At 55.4% G+C, this 11,530-nt stretch overlaps 1 protein-coding gene and 1 long non-coding RNA gene across 3 annotated transcripts; both read right to left on the reverse strand.

The window, feature by feature from the left end:
* Positions 1-57: 57 nt before the first annotated feature.
* CD63 (CD63 molecule) lies at positions 58-3,207 on the reverse strand. Its single transcript, XM_037144131.2, has 8 exons — positions 3,103-3,207; positions 2,469-2,545; positions 1,403-1,591; positions 1,149-1,223; positions 972-1,067; positions 721-861; positions 399-482; positions 58-218 (listed from the first exon to the last, which is right to left on the reverse strand). Exons 2-8 carry the CDS (start codon positions 2,532-2,534, stop codon positions 153-155), a joined length of 717 nt encoding a protein of 238 aa, XP_037000026.1. The 5' UTR covers positions 2,535-2,545; positions 3,103-3,207; the 3' UTR covers positions 58-152.
* Positions 3,208-4,443: 1,236 nt separating this feature from the next.
* On the reverse strand, positions 4,444-9,463 carry LOC128626799 (uncharacterized). Of its 2 annotated transcripts, XR_008390866.1 has the most exons (5): positions 9,079-9,463; positions 8,420-8,610; positions 7,561-7,778; positions 6,732-6,963; positions 4,444-6,654 (listed from the first exon to the last, which is right to left on the reverse strand). It is a non-coding gene; the product is annotated as an uncharacterized LOC128626799 (long non-coding RNA). The 2 variants fall into 2 exon arrangements; XR_008390865.1 differs by having other exon boundaries at positions 4,444-6,963.
* Between the last annotated feature and the right edge of the window lie 2,067 nt (positions 9,464-11,530).

An 11,530-nucleotide genomic window follows, 5' to 3' on the forward strand; every position in this document is an offset into this window, starting at 1 on the left:
GAACATGGGTGAGGAGAGAAAAGGGATAAAGTATCACTCATTAAGACAAACCCAGACTGTCTTTTCGGTCTGAAAAAATAATCCGTTTAATTGAAAAATGTGGAGTATACTACCCCACTCTCCTCGATGAGGGGCTGAAGAGACCAGACCCTCTACATCACTTCATAGCCACTTCGGATGCTCTTCACAAGGCAGCAGGCAAAGGCAATTCCCAGGACCTAGAAGGAAAGACGGGTTTGTGAGGAGTCAGAAGGACATGGTACCCCAACCACCCAAGAGACCCCAAACACACCCTGGGCTCCCCTCCCCTCCCCAGACCAGCACCTCCTGCTCAGCACTCCTTCCCACAGCCCCTACTCCCCAGATGCCCTGTAATGAACCCCAAGGGTGCCTCTCACCTCCACAAAGGCAATGCCCAGGGCTGCTGCAGCTACCACCAGCAGCTTGCTCCTCAGCCAGGCCCCAATCTTCTCCACACAGCCCTGAAGGGGGCAGGCGCACAGGGCAAGGGCATCATGAGAAACTTCCCACCCCCTCCCCGGTCCATCTGTCTCTCTGCCACCCTCTGCATCTTTCACTTCACCCCTACAATTCCCAGATGCCCGCCCCATCCCTGATCCCCAACTAGAAGTCCCAACCCTCTCCACCGTTATCCCTGGTTCTGCTCACCTCTTGGGAAACAAGTCTCCCAAGTCCTCTGTTATCTCAGCTCCTCCTTACCTCGGTATAGATGTCCTTCACTTTGAAATTAATCCCACAGCCCTGAGTGACATTGATGCAACAGGAGTCAGGGACACGGCCCTTGGGCTCAAGAGGGATGTTCCCCCAATCTGTGTAGTTAGCCGCCCCACAACAATTGAACTGGGGGAAAAGAAGAATATGGGGGAGGTTGTTAAATGACCCTCCACCTTCAATAATGGAGATAAGAATCTTATTCCCCCATCACCCCTGTTCCCAGCAACCCTACTCACTTCTTCCTGCATCCTGTCCAGGATCGAACCTGTGTGGTTCTGTTTGGGATAATTCTTCATCTGCTCCCGGAAGTCCTTATTAAATTCTGACATCACCTGGGAGTAGGAAAGTTGAAGTCAGGACTCGGGGAACCTTGGTCCCAGAACAGCCAGGCCCTCCCTATATTCCCTGCTTACCTTGTCTCTAAATACATAGCCAGCAATGGCTGCAGCCACCTCCACCAGCACGATAAGAGAAAGGAAGATGACAAACTGCAGGCACATAGGAGGAGAGTCAGGTTTGGAGTCTGGGTGAGAAAGGCCTGCTGTGGCCCAACCAGTCTCTGGGACACTCACCAAGGTGTTCCTCACCTACCCACCTCACTGCACCCACCCTCCTGAGGCCCCTCTACAAAAGCCACAGCCCCACACTGGCCCCACGGCCCACTCACCGTAATCATAAGACAGTTGTTCTCCTTGCAGGCCCCACAGCAACCCACAATGGCCACCAGGAAGAGGAAGGCTCCCACTGCAATGATGACCACAAGCATCACAGAGCCAGGAGTGGCCTCCTGGCTGATAGTGTGACTCAGGACGTACTGGGCTGCTACACCCACAGCAATCAGTCCCACTGCACAGGCCTGCAAAGAGGGCAGGTCAGGGCGGGACCAGACCCCCCCCCCAGCGAATCATGGTGGAGGGCTGGGGGTGCATCTGGGAAACAACCCCAACCGGAAGAGACAGATCCTCGCCCCTCCAGGATATCTGACTGGGGGAGGAGGGTGACCCATCCTTGCCCACAGTTTGATCAAATGCCAAAAGAAGTTTCCAGAAAGCCTTGGTCCCAGGGCTCATATTCCATAACCAAGAACTGCTTCCTAGGGGCCTCACAGGCTCCCAGAATTGCCCTCCCACTATCCTCCGTGCCTCACTCATCCCTATCAGCTGTGAATGGAGTGCCTTGGGCCAGCTGGGCCAGGGAGGAGACAGGGTTAAGAGCAGTGTGCCTCTCCCTGGGCAAAGTGGCCTCTCAAGGCAGGAGCCCAGGGCAGGACCAAAGTGAGGTGAACAGAGCCTTTCCCCACCTGAAATCAGCTGGAAGGAGTGAAGCGGGTACATTTAATGGGGAGGAATGACGAGGTGGAGAGGAGAGAAAGAACAGAGGAGGGTGGGGAGAGCCAGGGCAGCCCTGTGGCTGTAGCGATAGCCATCAACCGTTGGCTGGTTGCCCCACTGCCCCTATCACAAGTGGTTGGGTCATCAGACAGGAAGGGCCAGGAGGGGTTAGGGTAAAGTGCCGCACATCCAAGCTGACCATTCTCATCCATACCAGCCTCGGAGGTCCCTGAAGGCTGGAGGAGGAGGTGGCCGTCCTGTCTTCGGCCATTCCCCGGGCTTTCCTTCCTTCCACATCTGGTCTCCAGCTGCCTTCATTCTTCGTTCCTCAACCCTCACACTACAAGCCAGGTCTCCCCGCACCCTGCCAGCGCGCCCCCTTCATCCCGCCACCGCACTCACGCAAAAGGCCAGCAGAAAAACGTAGAGCAAGATCTTCACACATTTCATTCCTCCTTCCACCGCCATGGCTGCCGGGCCTGGGGCAGAGGGGGGGGCAGGGGTATTAGAACTGGCCGAGGGGGCCCTTGGTTTCCGGGCTCCCTGCCGGCCCTCGAAGCCTTCCTTGCTCGGCCCCCATTCCCGGCCCCGCCCACCCGGAAACCCGCGGTCAGATCCACGTCTCCCGGCCCCCTCCTCTCGCCGCCCGAAAGGGGTGGGGGCGACCGCCGCGCAGCCCGACCGCCCTCGGCCCCCGCGGCCGGGGACGGAGCCGAGGGCGCGGGCAGGGGCCGGAGCCGGCCGCCCACCCTCCGCCGCCCGCCCCAGGCTCTAAACACCTCCTCCCCGCCAGACCCGCTCCGAAAACGGTCCTCAGCCAGAGCCCGGCCGCCGATCACTTTCCCTGCGCCCTAACCACCCCCCAAAATATAGGCGCGGCCCGCACCCCCGCCACGCGCCGCCCCGTCGGGGCCTCCGGAACTTTGCGAAGTTGCGAAGTTGCGAGGGCCCCGGAGCGGCGATAGCTGGACGGGTCTTCGGAGACGGGGCAGACCCCGAGGAGCGGGCTGCCGGCGGCCCGGCCCTGCGGCCTCACCTGAGCTCCCAGAGGCTGTGCGCTCCTCTCCCGCCGCTGCCCAGGTCTCTCTAGCGGCGCCCCCCGGCTCCGGCCCCGCCCGCCGCGCGGCCCCGCCCCGGCTTCCAGCCCCAGCCCCCTGGCCCGCCCAGTGGCCGCCGGCCTCGCTCACGTGACGCCGGAGCAGCTGCAGCTTGAGTCACCCGTCCGCCCTCCGAGGGAAGGGCCGAGCCCCACGCTGGGTCAGGGCCACGTGGGCCCCGACCTGGAAGACGGCGCCCACCCCCGGCCGAGGGAGGGCACAGGGGCAGGACCTCAGGGTGCCTAGGGCTCAAATGGCGCCCCCCGCCCCGTGCCAACTGGGGTAGGAGAGCGGGACGCCTGCTTCTCCAACGTTCAGGGAAGCAGAGCAGGCGTGTGAGAGCCAAAGCAGGGACGAGTGCCCTGGCCAGGTGGCGGAGCTGAAGCAAGGTGGCAAGATGTCTGTTAGAGACCTCCTCGTCCTCCACCCAGAGCCCACTCCCTTTCGAGGGCTCCATCTCTGTTCAAGTCCCACTCCATCCCCAACTGCAGAGGGCGCTGTTGCTCTCTGGGAGCGGGTGGGGCCAGAATAAACACTTCCAGAATGTCCCCAGTCTCACATCCTGGGAGTCCCCCAACATTATAGAGTGGGTGTTCCTGTCCTACTCTGTTAGTCCCCTCTCCATTTTCTAGGGCTGCTCAGTAGTGTGGGCTGAGAAAGGGAGGAACCCCTTCCCCCAGTCACCCCACCCAGTCGGTCATGTGGGGACCGACAGTGGGGACCCTCCCTCCTGGGAAGGATTGGCAAGGTCTTGTGTTCCCACCACTCCTGGATCAGCCTGTAGTGACAGAGGTGTGGGGACTGACATTAAGGAAGGCATGGCATATATCCCCTGGGTTCCCCCCTCTCATCCTAGCAGATGGCCCTTCTCCTGCCCCAGGGCAAAGCCAGGTGAGGGCTGGAAGGGGCAGTGGCAGCTTCAAGCTGCCTCCCTCCCGTCTGTGCCACAGTGGTCCCCAGGAGGAGTTGTGTGAACAGGCCAAGGACAGAAGCGGCCAGCACACTTCCAAGCCCCTAGCCTGGGCCCCACCCCTTCAGTTCCTAGGTTCATGTCTCCAATACTACTTTCTGAGTCTCGGTGTGTGTACACAGAGAAGGAAAGAAACTAAGAGCCAAAGGAAGGAAATCTGGGTTGGGATGGGAGCCAGTTTCCAGGATCACAACCTTCTAGCAAGCCACACCAAGCCCATGCTGGACCTTTCTCCCCAGTTATCACAGCAGACAGGCTGTGGAGGAGGACTGGATCAAAGACACTGCAGAAAAGAGTACTCAAGGGTTTCTTTATTATGCTGCCTGTAGATGCCAAGCATGCATTAGGCACAGGGGTGGGAGGAGAGCAAGGTGGGGAGGACGGTGGTCCTGCCCTCAACCAGCAAGGCCACACTGTGGCAGCAACCCCTGGTGTCAGCTGGATGAGGTCAGAGGGAGAGGCAGGTGATGCCTCAGCCCAGGGAGGAAAAAGAAAAAACTAATTTCGCAGAAGTGGGTGGTACTCTCTGAAGTGACTTTAGAGAAGGAGCAAGCTCTCAGTTCCAGGAAGGAGGAAAGGCCAAGTATAAACAAAGAGCAGGTCACAACCCCAGTGCAGACTAGGACTGGGTAGCCCAGAGTACTCAGGAAGGATGTGGTGAAAGATGAGTGGGAGCGAAGGTGGTCTGAAGTCAAGATTAAGAAACTTCAGACACGTAAAAACCAAGTACAATGCTTGGTCTTTGATTGAATCTTTGTCTGAACAAGCCAACTGTGAAAAGATAGAGGAACAACCGGGGAAATTTGCATATGAACTGAGAATCAGATGTGAGAAAATATTTCTCTTAGCTATGATGACAGTATGATTACATCGGAGAATTACCCTGCTTTTTAAAGATGCATAGTAAAATATTCAAGGGAGGAATATCACATTCGTAACTGGCTTTGGAATCGTTCACAAAACACGAGGCGGGGCACAGAGAAGCCAGCCTGGGTGACTCCTGAGAACTCAGAAGGCTGTGTTGAGCATGTTCTGAAGGCACTGGAGGAGGGAGGTGGAAAAGGGTGAAAGGAGGACACATGGTCATGGAAAAAATACAATAAAAATAAATTAAAAAAAATAAAGGCAATGGGGAGTGGTGGGTGAACTATCTTGGCATCAGGCACACATCGAAACGAAGCGGAATGAATGTCAGGTGGCCTGGAAGACAGCCAGGACAAAACGACCTCGGTCCAACCAGGAGCTGACGAAGGCTGGAACCACAGAGAGGAGGGAAGTCTGAGGGAGCATTTCAGGGGCTAATCAAAGGACTGCTTGACTGTGGGAGGGGGAGAGAGAGTAGGAAGAGTCCCAGATGACTCAGAGGGATACCCTTGCCCCTCCCCACACCCTCTGCCCCAGTTCAGCAGAAAGACACCGTGGCCAAAAGTGTCCTCAGTGAGGGTGGTGCCATCCGAGAGCATATCAGCACTGGCCAGAGCCAGTGAAACACAAAACACCTTGTAGCCAGTGTGTGAGGCCTCCTGAAGCCCACGTCCATACAGGGAGCCCTTCTCTCCTCCACTCAGGGGGGCCCTGAGGCCCCCTGCTCTGTGCCACTGGGAGGTGGCCTGCTCAGAAATGAAACTCACAGGTGCCCTGGTAGGAGAGGCCCAGGAACTCAGAACTGCCACATCCACCACATGCAAAGATTAGGGCAGGGTGGGGTAAGGGATGAGGAGCGGGGAGGTGGTGGTACACGGGAAAGGAGAGGAGGAAAGAGAAAGAGAGAGAAGGGCGGAGGAAAGTTGGGAAAGGGGTGAGGAGATAGAGGGGAGAACAGAGGAGGGTGGGAGACATGGGGGGATATGAGAGGGGAATGTGGGCATGAGGGAAAGGGATGGGGGAAGACAGAGGAGCCCAGAATGGGAGAAAGGAAACGCAGGGTGCCTCTAGCGTCCAGGCCGTCTCACTGGGGAGGGTGGGAAGGGCAGTGGCTGGAACTTAGTGTCAGGAGGGCAAGTCTGAATTAGGGGCCCGCGATTCCTATCTAGAGTCCCCAGGTTGGGATATGAGGAAGTGTGGGTGCTTGATGGCAACCCCCAGACTGTGGGGTCAGATTAAAACCTATGGCTCTGCGGGTGCTGCTGGTAGAAAGGTTCACGGACGCCCCCAGCACAGGCTCCCCAGGGAGTCGGTGATAAACCTGATGTGCACCAGGATGGAGCACAGCCTGACAGGAAGACACCCCACGCTGGCTCCGCGAGGAAGCAGCGCTGAGTACCAGTTGGTACAGTCGCCGAGGTGGACAGCCGTGACCTCTCTCAGCTGTCTGAGCAAGAAAGACTAGGTCACAGGTCGCACCTTGCTACTCAGGAGAACATCATCATTGCCGGAGTCACCTTACATCTTTGAGTCAAGGAAAGTTAGGCTTCAAGAGATTAAGCCACTCACTCAGAGGCAACATGAAGGGAAGAACCAGGGTCTTGACACACAAACTCCAGTGCTGAGTGTACCAGGCACGTTACCGGCAAGAAGCACCCTGAGGTCAGAAGCCCCGGTGTGAGACAGGTTCTGCCCCCGAATGCACCAGGTGGGGTGATTTTACTAAACTCTCACCTCCCCTGAGCTTTCCTTTCCTCTCACAGGAAGGCTGAGGATCACAGAAGAGATGAAGGGGACCACCCTGACCAGTGTGGCTCAGCTGGTTGGAGTTTCATCCTATAACCAAAGGGTTGCAGGTTCAATTCCCAATCAGGGCATATACCTAGGTTGCAGGTTCGATCCCTGGTTCAGTCACATACAGAAGGCAGCCAATTGATGTTTCTCTCTCACATCGATGTTTCTCTCTCTCAAAAAAAAAAAAAGTAAAAATAAATACAAAAGCAAACAAATAAAGAGTATCAGTTTTGTTATGTTAAGTGTAATAAAAATTGCCCTGGCTGGTGTGGCTCAGTGGATTGAGAGCCAGCCTGTGAACCAAAGGGTCACCAGTTCAATTCCCAGTCAGGGCACATGCCTGGGTTGTGGGCTAGGTCCTGGGGGAGGGTGGGTACACAAGAAGCAACCACACACTGATGTTTCTCTCCCTCTCTTTCTTCCCCCTTCCCCTCTATCAAAAAATAAATAAATAAAATCTTTTTAAAAATAATAAAAGCTTTCTCATACCCTATTTTTAGACATATGGGAATTAAAATGATTTTACTTTGGGAAATATCTGGACTCCGCCCTTCTTAAGGTGGCCAAGGAAAGGGTGGAGGGGGGCAGTCCGGCCTCCTTCACCCTCTCCCACCCACCCTAGCTCAGCCCAGGGCGAGCTCCTGTGCCAGTGCCACCAGGTCCCACCCCCACCGCTCTGTCCTCAGTCCTCTGCCTTCCTTCTTGCCCTTTTCCTTTTCCTACTCCTTGGGCCCCCAGACCCTGATTTCTGTCCCCATGTTCTCCTCACCCTTGCCTGGCTCCTGTCCCAGCCTCTTCCCAGCCAGGGCCACTGTTACCAATCCAGACACCCCGCTGGTGACTGAGCAGGGTGGGCAGCTCCAGCCCATAGCCTCCTAGTGTGCCGCTGGGATCGGGAGCCCAGCCCGGCGTGGTTCTGGTCCAGGGCTGGCTCAGGCGTACAGCAGTCTCCACGAGAGTCACAGACACGCATAACTAAGGTTTCTCCTGGGGTGGAGTGAAGACCGACATGGGAGAGATGGGAGAGAGGCGATGCTGGGGCAGGACAGTCACCTCCGGTTCCCATCCCGCGGGGCTGAGAGGAACAGAACCTCTGCCTAACCAGGGGCCGAGGAAGGATTCACTCATTCACTTCCTCATTCACTCATCCACCCACCCATCCATCCATCCACCCGTTTGCGGAAAGCCTGAACACACCTGGCACTGGGACTATACCGGGGTGCATAAGGCATGGCCTTCCCTTTAAAGTGATTACAATCTGTAGGCATAGACTTCAAAACGCAGTTAAGTGAGGGCTATGATGAGACAAACCCCGGATGCTGGGGGCCATTTAGCACAGGTTGAGGGGGATGCAACAGGACACTGCAGGCCCTGGGGGCACCCACTTGGGCTTTTTGCAGCTGGCTGGACTCCTCCCCCTGACTGTGGTTTTGCAGCTCAGGGAACTAGGGACTAGGAGACGAGGAAGGGTTTGAATGGATGGGGCTCACAGCCACATACAAACACACACACCCCCTCATCTGGCAACAACCTTGACCTTCACTGCCCTGTGGTCTCTCCTGGAGAATGAATCCACCCTGAACATGCCTGCCTCCAGCTCCCCTCTGCTTCCCACCAGCTCCCCTCACCTGGCAACCCAGGTCACGCTTTGTCGCCTCTGGGGTCAGCACATCCGTCTGCCCTGAAATCTCTGAAGAAGACATTGTACTCCGACTCCTCGTTTCTTGGCCAGCAGCTGCAATAGTGGTGCCTCTTGCCAGCATAGCTGGTCAGTGGGGTCGGCTGAGGCTGACACCCCCAGCGGCACCCCAGCAAGGGCCTGGGGAGGGAGCAGTAGGTGAGAAAGACAGACAGAGGTGGGGAGGCCTCGGGGGAGAAGAACGAAGGTGGAAAAGAACCGGAGGGCTGGGCCTACCCCGTGAGGACAAGTGGGAAAAGATGATGGGGGCTGGTGTCTCCCAGGAGCCCAGAGGCAAAGGAAGAGGTGGCTCCAAAGGATTGTCAGAGTTCCCCACTTGTATCCTACCGCTCCCCCAAACACAAACTCTCTGGCTCCCTCCTCCCAGCTTCCAACTTCTCTTAGAGGGCCTTGGTAACAGGGCGGGTCCAGGAAAAATAATTGTAGGGTTTAGAATGTAGGGTGGAGAGGATGGTAATTACGGCGAGGTCCTGGAGGGGAGGGGCGCGGGATCAGGGTTTGCGGCAGAGAGATCTGGAAGAGGTCCATCCTGCCAGCGGAACGCCCCCAGCCCAGAAGTCCCCTTCCCTACGCATTCAGGAGGCTTACGCTGAGAGTGGGGGAAGCTTTGGAGGGAAGCCCCCCTTCCGTCAGCGGCTTCTCAGTGACCCAGCCTATCCCGTCCTTGGAAAGACCCGCCGTGCCTGACAATGAGTCCACTGACCCTAAAAATGGGGCCTTTAAGAAGAAAATTGGAGAAGAGAGAAAACAGGATTCTGAGTCACTCCCCACCGAGCCCAGCTCCGATGAACAAGCAGTTTCGGTGTGGGGGCTGGCCAGTGTGGAAAGGTCTAAGGAAAGCACGAGTCCCTTCTCCTCACAGTGGCTCCTCTTTCTGGGGTCAACTCTGAGTGGCCCCGGTATCTCTGGCCAGAACTCTGATGACTCGCGCCCACGACCCGCAGTGCCGCTCCCTGAAGGGGGGGCTCCTCTACCGAGAGCTACACAGGACTCTCCTTCAGCAGCTCCTGAAAGCTCTTCCCTCCCACTGAAACCCTCCCCGTCTCTCCCTGCAGCTCACACTCTTCAAACCTCAATGCCTCCTTTAGGCCCCGATCTACATTTTCTATGAACCAGTCAGGACCTTGAAGGAGGTGGGCCCGAAGGTTGCTCGGGTAACGCAGGAAGAGCGGCACCTCCGGCAAGACCACAGTTGCCAGGGAGATCAGGACAGTGGGCGGGGCCCCAAGCCCCGGTTCGCCGGCACTGGGACGAGGGAAGATCTCAGCGTCCAGACCTCTCCCAGCTCCTCTTCCGTAAAACCAGCGGAGCTCCCTCCTTGGGGCTGGGCCTAAGGAGAAAGGAAGAAGACTTAATACACTATGATATGTAGCTTCTTGGACTAGGAATCTAAAGTGAAAATATGTGAAGTATGCAAAACAAAAAGAAAAAACAAAAAGAGCTTTTGGTCCTACCTCCAAGAAACGGAAATTCCAGATTCTATCACCAGATGGCAGTCTTGCCCATCTATTGCGTGAGGTGCCGGCTTGGACTTCGAGGAGAGGAAACCAGGAGGCGGAAATCTTTCCCGACTCAGAAGTTGTGCCTTGACTCTCTGGTTGACACCTTTGCTCTCTGAGGTTCGGCAGGTACCCATATAATTCCTCATGAGCAGAAGTACAGTTTTCTCTCCACATCTGGGCTCTGACCAAATGCAGTCAGCAGGGTTCATTCATTCTTTATTTCATTCATTCTTTATTCAAAGCAGCAAAGGAATAGAATGCTTTGGTAAGAAAACTAGGGTGGGAAGTTGGAAGGGCAGTAATAACTAATGAACTCATTTAGACCTGCGTGTCAGGCATTTCATTCTCATAGCCTTATGGGAGAGGTACAATACTGTTTTTTCCATCTTATAGATGAGAAATCTGAGGCATGGATTTCAAGTTCATGCAGTCAGTAAAGGGGGTGAGTTGGGACTTGAAGCAAGGCAGCCTGGTTCTAGCCTAGAAGCTATATGATTAACCCCCATACCACACAGGATGGTGCAGAAAGAGTTAGGAGGACCATCTCTAGACCTGGCAGTCGGGAACAGACTCCTGGAAGACATATCTAAAATCTCAGCTGCACTGAGAACTGCCATCTAAACAAAGAACAAATTTGGCCAAGAGACTCTGAGTGGGGGAGAGTGGAGCTGGGAGAGGGATTGGTTCTAGGAAGAGAAAATAACTTGTGCAAAGACTCAGAGATGACCAAGAGAAAGAAAATTCAGACTACATCCAGGTTTCTGGCCTGGATGATTGAGTGTCAGTCACTAAAAATGAAAAAGTTCGGGATGGGAACACATTTTAGGGGGAGAGAAGGGGACCTCTATTCTATTTAACCGAGGATGGTTGAGTTGTCTTGTGACTTGGAGCTTCGGCCAGTACTGTTCACCTAGCGTCTTGTCTCGTCTGTACATTCCCTAAGGAGAGGGGCTGTCTTATTTATCTTTGCATCTTCCCTAGACCTACCACTAGACACGCGTTTGGTGAAGAAGGCTGAGCCAACTTCCCTGAGAAAGAAGGAGATGACACCACCTCTGTTCTCAAGGAGTTTGCAATTCTGCTGAGGAAATGATACCAGGGAAACATTTTGCAAGACAGGATATGTCAGAATATGTGTTAAAGGCAATCACTGCTCTGGGAGATCAGAAAAGAAAGGGAAAAAATCACGAGGAAGGAGCCCATAGAGGCCACTATTGACCGGTAACTATGTAATCCTCACAATCAGTTGAGGGTAGACACTACAGATGAAGGAACTTGATGGCATGTTGAGATGTCTATGTCTTAGACCAAAGCAAGGGAAGGAATCAGCTGCCTCAGTTTCAGTGGGGTTTTTTTCTTTCCCATGCTGCTGCAGTCTTAGTTCCCATCCTCCAAAGAAATGGTTCAGCTCTTCACAGCTTCCCAGCGTGGTCCTCCTGATCCCTACCCAACTGTGCTCCCTCACACTTGGAGCCCCAGTTTCTCCCCTCATCCCACTGCAGCTCCCCGGTCCAACTCTGTCCTTACACCTAAGTGCT

Source organism: Artibeus jamaicensis, unplaced genomic scaffold, assembly GCF_021234435.1.
Source record: "Artibeus jamaicensis isolate MK-2021 breed Jamaican fruit bat unplaced genomic scaffold, CSHL_Jam_final contig_233, whole genome shotgun sequence".
Classification (NCBI taxonomy): domain Eukaryota; kingdom Metazoa; phylum Chordata; class Mammalia; order Chiroptera; family Phyllostomidae; genus Artibeus; species Artibeus jamaicensis.